This window comes from Protopterus annectens, chromosome 7.part1, assembly GCF_019279795.1.
Source record: "Protopterus annectens isolate FY-2018-M chromosome 7.part1, PAN1.0, whole genome shotgun sequence".
NCBI classification, from domain to species: Eukaryota; Metazoa; Chordata; order Ceratodontiformes; family Protopteridae; genus Protopterus; species Protopterus annectens.
In genome coordinates this window covers 185,199,766-185,213,527 of record NC_056740.1, presented here as the reverse complement: position 1 = coordinate 185,213,527, position 13,762 = coordinate 185,199,766, and the positions used below count along the sequence as shown (strand labels likewise).

The window sequence follows — 13,762 nt, the reverse complement described above, 5'->3', positions numbered from 1 at the left end:
TATTGTACATATTTTTGGTGCAGGTATTTTGGGCCTTGTCTTTTTAGGGTCTTCTGACATCTGGGGCAAGAAAAGACTGAGGATATGACGTCGGTCATGCGCATTAGTACCCTGACGTACTGGCGTCAGTCTAATGCGCCCTGACCGACGTCAGCCATATACTCTGGTATTCGGGCCGACTGGACAGCGGACTACCCAATAGTAAGGACTGCAGCAATGTGGATCCTCGAACATCTACATTTATGGTAGGTACAAAACTGTACTTTTTTTTTATCTGAAGCTTACGTAAATGCCAATCTTCTGCCCCTATATTGTGTTTTGAGAGAAGGTCCTGTAACAAATCTTGTATAGTCCAGTCAAGCCATACTGTAAATGTTTTCGTTTTTAAAAAGTGTGTAGGAAAATGCCAGTATTTTTCACTTTTCCTAAATGTCGTATGTGAAAGGGTGGCTTGCATAAGGGCATGGTCCAAGAGGAAGGGCAGGGGTGTTGCACCCTAGACACCATAAATGCATACTCCTGCAATATATAGCATCTCTGTAGTCTAGCCCAGCCCAGGTTTGAAATCTGACATAAAGATGTGTAAAATGCCCAGAAACCTGGAACAGCCTCTTTGTCATCAAGACGTCCACTAACCCAACCATTTTCATATAACTACCCAGGTACCTACCATCCTTAGGTATATAGATCTGATGAGGACCCCCAGATACATCCTCCTTTGACGTCCTCAACTGTTATTGACATACCTTCCTGGAAGGCTATAAAATTCCCCAGCAAAGATCTAATGTCATAAGTTTTGAATGCAGGTGATAGGAGATATTGTTGATCATTATTTATTCTCCCTCCATTTACTCCTTAAGAAAATGTGTCGGTCCTCAATATCAGTTTCTTTGTCCTCAGTGTGTATTCCACAGTTTTTTTAAATAAACATATAATCATCCTTCTCCACCTCCCTCCCTTCAATCCTGGCATAAAACCCTACAATTCTCATCTTTTTAACTTGTGACGTTGTGCTCTTTTCTGGTCATATGTGTTTCCTGCAGTAACAGCACCAGGTGTGCATTACTCCTAGCTACAAATCTTATTACCCTGTCTAGATTACCTGGTTCAAGCAGTCCTTTAACATTCTAAGAATGCACTACCACATTAGCAATAATATTTTATTTGTAGTTTTCAAAATCTCACTATGCAGGCCCAGGGATCTGGGCCCATTCCTGTAAGTATTATGGCATTCAGTACTCTGTAATGTCCATCCTTTCTCAGCGACTTACCCCCAAAAAGTTCCTTACCTATTCTATATGTAGTCAATCTACATGCACAAATTTTTAATGTAATAGTATTTCTAACCAAACCCTCCGCAGTACTATGTACAAACATGTTTAACTGTATATACATCATATAACATTTTGTTCCATTGAGGTGTCGCTCCTATATGGCAGATAGAACAGTACTAAGCCTCACTACACCCCTTACCTTAGTGACATCCATGCACCAGCCTGGATCAAAATCATACAGTTACAACTGCCAGAATCAGGTGTTTAAACTGAAGTAATTGCCATGTCTTATTTGTGTCTAAACAGTCACCCCTGTTAGCGTTAAGACTTGGGCCTGTACTCATTCCATCAGCTTGTTCTTCATCCTATTAAAATGTTTGAAATATATTTTAACAGTTTTACTCCGAGTCATAATATTCCATGTTCTTTATATGGAGTTTTGTCTTGACTCACCCTGACTTCACTTAAAAAAGAAGAGACCAGAAACGGTCAATGCTGAGCAGCAAAAGTTACCAAACATGCTCATTCCCTCCTATGAGCGATTTGATAGATTCTTTTGTAGGGGAGTGGACAGCTCTCCTCCGATCTCTAATTATAACTGCTATGCCAGTTGAATTCCCCCCATCCTTGCATGGCAGGAAGACCGAACCTAGCATTTTAAAATACAGATGTCTAGCTATTAAAACATTATTTATTTATTTATTGACATTTGATTACTGAGAAAGTCTGATTGCGTAGAAACCCATTTTCAATGGAGGTCTGGGGAGGAAAGCTCCATAGTAAAGAAACTAAGTTTCAGAAATACTTTATCATACAGGGTCAGTACAAACAAAATGCACACGCCACTGTCCACCAAGTGAAACTCCCAGTGCCATCCATACTCTAAGGGCAGATATGGAATTATATGTCAGCCCTCCTACAATAGCCAAATCAGTAAATATCTAAGCCACCCATGGCAGCTGCAGTCAGTAATAACATGTTCACATGAACCCCCTAGGCTGTCGTGTGTCATTAGTAATATCCCAGCCTTACCACACCAAAATCATTCAAATCCATTCTCTTTTCTTCTTCAGTCATGTTTGCAACCTAGGAATAGCTGGACAGAAGCAAAACGAATTACTGAATACTGAACTTACTTTTATAAAACTAATACTTCCCCACCACATAAACAGTATTTGGACACGTCTGAGATCTTAGTCTTCAATTTATATTCACTCTACTAAGGTTGCCCCAAGACTTTCTTTGAGAATGCCATCACCTCTGAAGCCCTGTTGTTCATCTTCTTTTGGAATATAGGAAATGGTTTGGCTGGTGGCTGTTCTTTGAGTTTCTGTTTTGCAGGATCTACTGTCTTGTTGTTACTGTATTACTGAGTTTGCAGTTGTGTTACTTGCACTTCAGCTTGTCTATTAAGAACTTCCATGAGTTGTTTGACATCTAAATAAGTTTTAGGTCCTGTGGGTAACCCACATGAAAAATAGCAGGGTAAAGAAGCTAAAATCGAAGCTTCAGTTCCAGAAACATACATATTGCTTGTGAAAAAGCACCTTGCTTGCCACATTTCTGTGGGGAGTAATCATTGTCTGCAAATCTTCCCTTGTCTTATATTTATATATAAATATCCCCTATTCCCACACACACACACACACACACACATTTTATATATATATATATATATACATATATATATATATATATATATATATATATATATATATATATGGTTCATGGTTCCACTTGAAAACATCGAAATTTCAAAATATCGAACTTCATATGGTCAAGACCATATGATCGATATTTTGAAATATCGAACATTTCAAGTGCAACCAAAAAAAAAAACGTTTAAAAAGTGTATGCAGGGGGCAAACCCCCCTGCACACCCCCCTACTTTAATATTCCAACTCCGAGATCGCACTACAGTGGGGTAAAGGGAAATCTCCCATTTAGCACTATATGCAGAAGTGCTAAACGGGGGATTTCCCGTACTCTGTCTGCAGTGCCATCACAGAGATTGCACATTCACAGTCACAGTCTGCAGGGCACCTTACTGCCCTGCAGAAACACTGTTTTTTTCCGTGCTTACTTTCCTTTTCTTCCACTTGAAAACATCGATCTTATGAAAGGTCGATCATATGGTCTCGACCGTATGACATTCGACCTTTTAAAAGTTTGATGTTTTCAAGTGTAACTGTATATATATATATATATATATATATATATATATATATATATATATATGCGCACACACACACACACACACACACACACACACACACACACACACACACACAGTCTCTTTTTGCCAGAGTTTGCTCAAAATTCAATCTTTCAAGCCATACAATTGAAATTGTACAATAATCAGTTGCAGATGATGTTAGAATGTCATTGCAGACCTGTTTACCCTATTTACCCTCTCGATTCATATGTCTTCAGCTGGTATGTCCATTCAGTCATGCAGGCATTTAACTGGTTCTGTGTTTACCCATTGAACGGGAATAGCATAGAATGGCGTATATCATCGAACATACCATTCATCAAGCTGTTCTGATTAAGATCGCATTACAGTATGGATCAGGAAATTTGCTCTATCCCCACTGTAGTGCAGTCTTGGAGTTGGTATATATAATTGACATGACATGACTTTTTCGAAACAGTCACCAAAGCCATTGATGAGGGAAAGGCAGTCCATACAGCCTACCTCGATCTGGCTAAGGCCTTCGATACAATACCCCACTCGGGTATCATTGAAAAACTCATCAGCTTAAATGTCAACCCATACATCACAAGATGGGTTGCAAACTGGCTGAGTGACAGAACCCACAGGGTCAGAGTTGCTGGCGCCATGTCAGACTCAAAGCCTGTCACAAGTGGTGTCCCACAGGGCTCAGTCCTGGGCCCACTCTTGTTTGGCATCTACTTTTCCGAAGTACAAGCAAACACAGGAGGGTTATGGCTGACAAAGTTTGCAGATGACTGCAAACTGGGCGCCATAGTAGAAAACACATCTGATACAGATATCCTTCAGAAGGGTCTCACAGAAGCGGATAACTGGTGCCAGAGCCACGGCCTAAAGTTAAATGCCAAAAATGCATAGTCATACCCTTCGGGAAAAACAAGGTTACCCCTAGCTACCAAATAGGTGGCAATCCACTGAGCACAGAAGAAGTTATCAGGGACCTGGGGACCCAGGTTGATAGTAGTCTGTCATTCGACACCCATGTAGCTAAAGTAGTTAGGAAGACCTTCTACATTGCCCACCTTATCATGAAGGGATTCTCATCTAGATCAAGGGAGGTCATAGTCTCCTTTACTCATCACTCATCAGACCAATGATTGAGTACAATGCCCCATTCGAATGTATCTGACCCGACACTTGCAGCAGCTGGAGAGGCCACAAAAGTTCCTCACCAAAAGGATAAAGGGTCTCAAAAATCTGTCCTATGCTGCCCGACTGAAAGAACTCCAGCTCTATTCAGTCGCCACCGCTTGCTCAGAGGTGACCTTTGCCTAACATACAAGGCCATGTCAAACCCAGATTTGATGAATATGCTTCACCTCAAAAATCTAGATCCATCAGAGCCACAAGGGCGGGAGACTTAAACCTTGACACAGCTATTAATAGGACGTGCTGGAGGGATAGATTCATCACCCAAAGACTCCCTATGCTGTGGAACAAAATCCCGGTACATGTGAGGCAGAGCACCTCGCTGGCCTTGTTCAAGAGAAATCTTGACCAATGGATGGGAGATCACAGATATACCCCAGGGATTACCTCAGTGTCACTGCTCGACAGAGGCACAGCAAAATAATGGGTATAGTTCCCCATACTAAAGGGGTGGCATAAGTCACAAAACGATGGGCTAGGCTTGTAAATGCCCTCGGGCAGATAGCCTAGTATGAACCTATGAACCTATGAACCTATGAACCTATGAAAAAACATGAGGAGGTTTTTCCCATTTGTTGAGTAAACATCGACCCCCTTTAACCATAAAGACAGCACCGTCTCCATCTTCCATCTAATATTTTCTGTCCAGGATCTATACTCCCAACTCAATAATGTTCTGTTGAAGCTCCTTAGGTCACAGATCGTCTGCAGCAATGCTTTCTGTAAGTTCTCTCTCCTTAACACATAGCCCAGACATGCCATTGTCATGCCTGGATGTAGTATCTTCCATTTCTTGCAACTTTTTGTTATTAGTTGAGATGTAGTCCGCTAGGGTTCTACTCATTTTAAAAATCTGTTTGTGCATTTTTTTTCTCTGTTCCACTGTATCAGTATGAGAGCTACCAGCCTTTTCCATTTTTAAAACTCTTCCCACTCCTGAACCACGATGCTGCCATATTCTAACAGGATAGCCAGAGTAATGTTTACATTTTTCCTTGTGTGTTTTCTCTTAGCAGTCACCAGTTTTGAGGAAGTAGATTGTGATTATCTTTAAAGTACTGTATGTGTGGGTGGTTTTTCCTATTGTTTATTGTCGAAAGCACTAGCTTATGTTATATTTACCCTCCTGGTCCAGTGCGCTGCTGCAGATGAAGCTGTCTAGCTGCTCTCTGCCATACCGAAAGTCAGTCTGAGTTGCAAGTTCTTATGGTGAATCAGCCTTATTTCATTGTCCACCAAGAAAGGCTTTCCTTACTAAGAAGTCCTTCCTTTATGCCTAAAGTGGTATCCAAGTTTGCCTTACGCCAAGCTATCCATCTCCCCATATTCTTTACAGAACCTAAAAATGAGGAAGAAAGGATGCTCCATACCTTGGATGTCCACAGACAGCTCGTGTACTATCTTGACAGAACAACATCCTTCTGAAATTCTGATCTGTTTATTTCTTGTGAAGTAAGAAAAAAGTACAACTTATGTCAAAACTGATTATTTCAAAGTGGTTGTCTCATGCTATTACTTTTTGTTATACCCACCACAACAAAACAATTCCAAGCACGAAAAAGGCTCACTCTGCTAAGTCCTCTGCTTCATTTGTGGCTTTTTGAGTTTGTCTCCTATACTTCTGCCTTTTATAGTGTCTTTTCACAAGATGAAATAAGCTGGTGCCATAATTGAATTTGTCTTGCAACTACTGCTTTAGGTATACAGTTGTGTGTTGTACACCAGCAGTGGTTTTTAGCTTATTGAGGGGTGTGGGAAAAGACAGGTTACAAGCTGCTGTGCTGGTGGCTTATAATCCATTCCAGGTCTGGTCATGTGTACTTGTATGGAAACAGCTCCATCATCAACTGGTAAGTGTCCTTCTTGGACTGGATTGCTAAATTTGTTGCCTCCCCTCCCCCTATCAAAATCTGGATTTCATCAAGTATTGTGTATTGCATAAAACATTTCAAGTGATGTTACAAAAAATGGTATTTGAAGTCCATATTACAACATCATTTTAAAATAAATGGTTTCATTATTATTACAGTTTCACTGAAAATAAGAATTTTTCTTTGGTATAATTATGTGTTGCCTGTGTAACAATTTTGACTAGATGCTGTGAATGCATCTAGGGCAGATTCCAAAAGAGTTGCTTTCAGTGCAAGTCTGCCCTGATTATGAACGACTTGCTCTCAGTGTAAGTGACTTACTTCAGTGTGAGACTTGTCCATAAAAAGGCTTGCATCATGGACCAGATTCCAGAAGAGTTGCTTTCGGTGTAAGTGGTGGGTTCCTGTCAGTTCGTCGAAACTTCAGCAGTTTGAACACCATATGTTCGAACTGTGAAGTTCGAAAACTGATTATCGCGAAGCCGCGAAACACCGAATGCTTTCCCAGTGAAAGAATTCAGTGGGCCGTTTCTGTGGCTTTGTTATATTCAGCACTGTGATGGAAAGTTATGAGTTGGGTTCAGGTAAATGTGCGATTGTGCGGACGTTAGGGTTAGGGTACGGGTTAGGTGAGTTAGGGTTTGGGCGCGGGTGAAGTGGGTGTGCGATAGTGACAGATGTCAGGGTTAGGGTGGAATAGGTGAGTTAGGGTTAGGGTGCGGGTGGTGGGTGTGCAGTAGCGACAGACGTTAGGGTTAGGGCGGGATAGGTGAGTTAGGGTTAGGGCGCAGGTCAAGTGAGTGTGCGATAGTGACGGACCTTAGGGTTAGGGTTTTGGTTAAGGTAAGTGGATAGATAGTAGTGTATGTACAGTTTATTGTAGGGTTAGATGTAGGATTTTAAGTGTATGTATGTGGATTGCTGTTTTTTTAGTGTGCTTGTGTTATGTGTGTGAGCCTGCCCACTGACACAACTACTAAATGAGTCCTTTTTGTTTATATATTTTTGATCATTTTTAGATTTAGAATTGTGAATCTGCAGATGCACAAGCTCCTTGTTTTCATTCTTTGTTCTAAATTTCAAAGTCATACATTTTTTTTGGAGTAAATTAAGTACAAGACAGAACATCTAATTTGTTGCTGAATACATTTAGAATTAACTTGAATCTATGCATCTGTGAATGAGGCCTGATGTGTTTTGTATCCCTACCGTGAAATAATATTTTGAGCAATATATCATAAATGGTACAGGTTATTTGTATGTTTTTTTCTGTTGTCTTATCACACATTTAACAATATCAGACATAGTCTGAATTTGAGGTGAAAATAAGTATATGTCGTCTTTCAGCCTAATTTAAGGCACACATGCCTACTAATGCAAAGTTTGCTAAAAATGTTCTTTGTCTAGTTTTATGGAGGTCATATGTGCATTTGAATGTCATGCTGTTAAATCAGTCTTTATATGTGTAAGAAATGTTCAGTCTTGTAAATTTGTATTTATATTTATCTGCAGATTGGGAAGGACAAAGTGCTGAACTTTGACCCATGCTGTGTTAGCTATTTTGCCAGAGGCGAGTACATTGTAATGGGAGGCTCAGATAAACGGGTTTCTCTGTACACCAAGGATGGAGTTCATCTTGGTCCTATTGGAGAACAGAACTCTTGGGTGTGGACTTGTAAAGTCAAACCAGATTCCAATTATGTGGTAATAACTCTGACGATAATTTTGCATTTTACTTTTAAGCTTTTGACATTAATAACATTTTGTTATGTCTGATTATGTTTAAATAATATTAAACAGTACATACTGAATTAAATGTTTTCTTTGCCATTAGTTTCTTGTGTAGTATAAAATGCCTAATTTCCTTGTGTATTTTTATGTTTTGATAGTAGTTTCCCTTTTCTCTTTAGTGTGTTTGCATGTATACATATTTAGGAAGAAGTATAGTATAATAACTGTGCCAGTAGTCTCTGAATCTGGAGACCTAAATTTGAATCCCGTGAGCTTCTGACATACGATTTATGATTCTTCCTGGTTAAATTTCTTAAACAGATTTGAGTCTCTTAATGTCACCTTCTGACATATGACTTATGATTCCTGGCTAAATTACTTAAACAGTTTCTTAATGTCACCTGAAAGCAAAGTAAAAATAATAACTATATATATATATATATATATATATATATATATATATATATATGTATATATATATTTTGTAAATATACTACAAAACCACAAATTGAACAAAAAGAAAAAAATGGAACGAGCCAGCAAATGTACTTCATCAAACTTTAATGCATAAATTAAAACATAGACTGAGCGCTTTCATCTTATTCATGTAAAGACTTCATCAGAGTGGTTGTCTGCCATTTTCAAGTTCATTAAAGTGCTTAGTCTGTACTTTAAGTTATGTATTAAAGTTAGACGAAGTACGTTTGGTGGGTTCCATTTTTTTTCTTTTTCTATTCATTGTAAGTATGTAAAAGGCACATGTGGCATTCATGATGACTTTTGAAGGAATGCATTGTGAAGATGAAATCTGTATGTTAAAACTGCGCACAGTCCCTCCTAAAATTAAATCTGAAATGATTACTGTTGCACTTAGTAAAGTCAGAAAAAAGGTTGCATGCAACTAGATGAGATATAAGGAAGCCTGATTTATGCAGTCAGAAATAACTTTGTATGCCTCCTGATGCATATTATTAATACAACATTATAACTGCTTCCAACCCTGATTCACATCTGAGTCGCAGTCCAGAATGGAGGCCCTACCATCATCATTCCCCTTATTTCCATTTTCTACATGAGGTTAGGGTGTTGTGTCAACTGTCACCATCTGTCTCTCTATCAATCACAAATGTTAGACTGATCAGCCTCACAAACATATTGTGCAAGTTGATGAAGAGAATCATTATGGAACTGCAGACATAAGAAGCCACCTTTTCTTGGTCTAAAAAGTATGGTTTTGTCAAAGGTAGATCTTGTATGCTTAGCTTCATAAATTGCTTGAGAGTATGACATGTCTGTCCATGCAGATGACCTCAGTCTGATTAAGGCATTCAGTCTGTACTCCATGATGGAATCATACATATACTCAGTGCCGTGAAGGTTCACTTGGGTTCAAAATAGGCTAAATAATCTTACAGAACAGGTAAGAAATGGGAGGCTCCTATCCTCACCATACCTTATCACCAGTAGAGTCTTTATATTAGATGTCAAAACTCACTTCATAGTCTGGCTTATCAAATTTGCAGATGACTGCAAACCTGAGATCACTGTCTTTAAACCCATTGGCCCCACCTCGTATCAAACAGGACTTTATGCATAAGTGGTACAGGAGAAATGACATTAACTTCAGTGCCAGAAAAATGCAGCATTTAGGCATTTGGCTAAAAAAGGATAACAGTTAAAAGTTGACAAAATTGTAATAGACCTTCAAGTCCATGGTGCTCTTATAGATGACCTTTCATGTGATAACCACATAGTTATTATCATTCACAAAAAATGAGGAGTTACAACATTGGGTTTAAAGCCATACCAGAGAAGTAATTGTCCTTCTGTATGCAGCTTTCATAAGACTAGTTACAGAATACTTTTAGCTTGTCTGTAACTTACTTGGATACTGTGGCTCATTTGAAGAAGGTACAAAGATTCCTTACAAAAAGGTGAAGGACTTCAAGATTTGTCTTGTACTAAAAGAATACAGCAATTCCATCGTTTCTCTGTATCTTATCCCATCCTTAGAGGAGACCTGTGCCTAACATACAGAGCATTAAAGGATGCCTTATTGTTGGAAACCCTTTTCTGGGAATACCCCTGTGGTGACCTGAACACAAGAGGATACGCACTTTCAGTAAAAATTAATATTAGCCATACCATGAATGACAATTTTTTTTTTCAACAGCTTTCACTGATGCACAATAAACTCCATCTTTCAGTTAAACTTAGGCCATCAGTTCATACCTTCAAGAAGGATTTGTATGTCTACATGGCACTTGCAAGTGCCAACATGTTATCCAGGTCATCAGACTCTTTGATGGACAGTAGGTCTTGAGGTTGTTCACCAAACCTATAAACTATATGAAACCATGAGCATTTAAGTGCTTTCTTTGAGACTGCATGTTATAAATAAAATGCATTTATGCAAGTTTGTTTCTTATTCAGTATTTTTATTTCAGGTTTTAACATATTTTAACCAAAACTGCTGAAATTTTACTTTGTCTTGCTTAAAAGGTGATTTAGTACAGCAAATATGAAATTTGCATTTAGACTGAAAAAATATTATTTTATTTTTTAATAAAGAATGTGTTGGCTTTGACCCAAAAGGTGTTAACAGTTATTGAATGAAGTGCTGTACTTAAATGTTTACATTGGAAGTTTGGGAAACAGAAACTGTTGAAAATTGTAGCTCCACTGTCATATGAGGTTTACATGGGATTAATAGAGCAGGATCCTGGGGTCAAAAAATAATGCAGGCATTGGACAACGTGGCTGGTGAGGCAGGACAGATGCAGTCCTGTTATTGAAGTTAAGGAGTGCAGACAGAGTATAGATAATTTATTTTAATGGGGGGAGTGTGACGAATGTCTTCCATGTAATATATACTGAAACTTGTGTACTTCTGCTGACTTATAACCTCAGTGTACAGTTTTTCTCAGTGGGAGGCTAAGTAAATTAGAACAAAAATCTATGACTTTTCAAAATGTTGTGTATGATGTCTCACTGTTGACCTGTGTCCATGTCCTCCCAGAAAGAGAATAAAACTAAAAATCAAACCAAATAATTAAAAAACTCATTTAAAAGGCATTGTAGTATTGCAGTGCAGCAACTTGTATGACTAGGAGGAAGAAAAGTGCAGCAAGAGTTACTAGCGACAATGACAAAAGATCAGAAGGAAAGTAATTACAGGAGAAGATAAAGAGATGGCAACTCAACAGGCAGTAGAGGAAAAGAGGGAAATGTCTAAATTAAATCAAAAAATGGATAAGATGTTAACAGAGGTACTAAAATCATTGACATATTGGTGGACTGTATTAAAAAACAGATAAAATAATAGATGTAGGCAAAGCAACACTTTCCAAATATTCAGATGCAATAAAGATTCTCACAACATGAAGTGTGATACAAGATCAAGGATAACAGAACTACAAGCCAGTTGTAAAAAATTAGAGGAAAATGTCCTGGAGATGGAGAGAGAAAGACATGAAAAGTTGAGGATAGCCAATGTACCAGAAGGCCTCGGGGGAAAGGACTTAAGAATGTTTATTAGTGATCTGTTTAGTAAAGTAGACTAAGCTGGGCAAGGAATCGGTCTTAGTTAATAGGGTGCATAGAGTATAACACACCAGTAAGACTGGGTCACAGAGTCCCAAAACCTATCATAGTAAAGGTTCAGGATTTTCATCTCAAGGAGCAACTGTTAAGTTCACTATGGAAACAAGGGTAAATACTATCCATTGGTCACCAAATAATATTTATAGACCGTGATTTTTCACTTAGTGCTAGACTAAAAAGAAGTAAATGCATTTCTTATTTCAAACAGCGTAGGCAGCTTAATCAAAGGTACAATGCATATCCTTTTCCTGTATGGTACAAAAGCCTTCATAGAAGCATATGCTATAGAGTCAGACCTCAAGAAGTTCAAGATAGAAAAGACCCAAGAAGGAACTGAAGAAAGGAGATCAAGAGGGAGTCTGTAGGGGTGCTGACCCAAAAGAATGCAACAGAGAGAAAATAAGAGCAGAAATATAGAGAGCAAGTAAACAGGACAATAATAGCTGATAAAAAAGTATATGGAGCACTAGAGGAGAAAAAGGTGATAATGGAGAACACTGGACTGAAATAGTGTCTTTGAGTGACAGTTGATGTGTTGGTGCAGAAGAGTAGTACTACACATGTGCACTGCTGTCATAGCATTTGAAATCACGATCGCAAAGACAGTATTTCAGTCTACTGTTCTCCATTATTGGAAAACTTTTTATTATTTCATTATTTTTCTAGGCTCAGAGGAGCAATATTTAAAATATGTCCTTATTTTTGGGCCCTTTGTTCCCCTCATTACTTTTTACTTTGTCCAGATTTCTTGAGCTAGAGGTTGAGAGGTATGAAAAAAGTAAAACCTCTAATTCTGTCACATCTCTTTTCTTGTCTCACTCACTTCACACACCATTTCCAGTGCTTCAGCTGTTAAGCCTTAATAATAATAAAGATGCTGCAAAGTACAGTGGGTACTCATGTTACTTTACACAAAATGTTCCCTACAGCCCTTTTCAGTAAATTTGTTAGGATTAGCTTTATTCTGTACTAAGTGGCTCAGCAAAAAACACAAGACAATGTACTTCCAAGCATCTCTCAGTTGTCCAGATTTTTTGCAGAATGTCCAGATTTTTGCCTTATATTTTTGGTCTGTTCCTCATAAAATGTGTGATTTTTTTTTTTCTGGAAAATCACTGAGAACTGAAGTCACTCAATAATGACATGCGTTTGAGTTTCAGACTTCATATCCTTTAGAAAAAATGTATGCAACACAAATTCTGTCATTTTAACAACTTTCTAAGTTTATAAAAGCAGTATTTAAATATCTAACAATTTAAGGCCTTTGTAACCCCATTATTTTAGGCTTTGTCCAACTTTTTTGCACTACGAGGTTGAGAGGTATGCTTTGGAGCAAACGACTGTTCTACATAGAACAGTAATTGTTTTGCATTGATTTGTATTTTAGTAAAGACCCAGCATTTGATATATGCTATATGTGCAGGTGCTGGTGTTAGTGTAGAATGTTGGAGTGAACGTAACTCGAGGTCGTATTCATGGACTTGAGTTACATTCAGTCCAGTGTTCTCCAGAAAAAGGAGACAAGGTGGGCAGTTCTGGGTAATGTAAAAAAAAAAGCAAACCAGTAAAGAATGACTAGGACTGTAGCTCACAATTTTAACGTGATAAGAAGAATTATGGGAGAATAACTAGAGATAGTTAGGGGATGGAGTGAGGAAAATATGCAAACATATTTAAAAGGAGACTGATTAAAATATAAGCAGTTAAGGTAAGGCAGATATAAGGGGGGTAAAAAAATGTATGAAACAATTCACAAGAGCTAAAATTAAAGGATAAGGGAAACTAAAGGAGTTTGAAACATAATAATAGAGCAGAATATGTAAAGAAAGGGGCTGAAACACCTCTGCAATCTTAAAGGTCACTTGCATAGATCCATCGATCCCACAGGTCTCCACTAC

General features: G+C 38.3%; 1 protein-coding gene across 1 annotated transcript in view; it reads left to right on the top strand.

Moving 5' to 3' along the window:
- Positions 1-13,762, top strand: part of IFT122 (intraflagellar transport 122) — a 2,412,356-nt gene that overhangs the window by 712,633 nt on the left and 1,685,961 nt on the right. Inside the window, exon 9 of the mRNA XM_044078630.1 lies at positions 8,043-8,234. Coding sequence (XP_043934565.1) covers positions 8,043-8,234 — 192 coding nt within the window. The remainder of the gene's footprint in view (positions 1-8,042; positions 8,235-13,762) is intronic.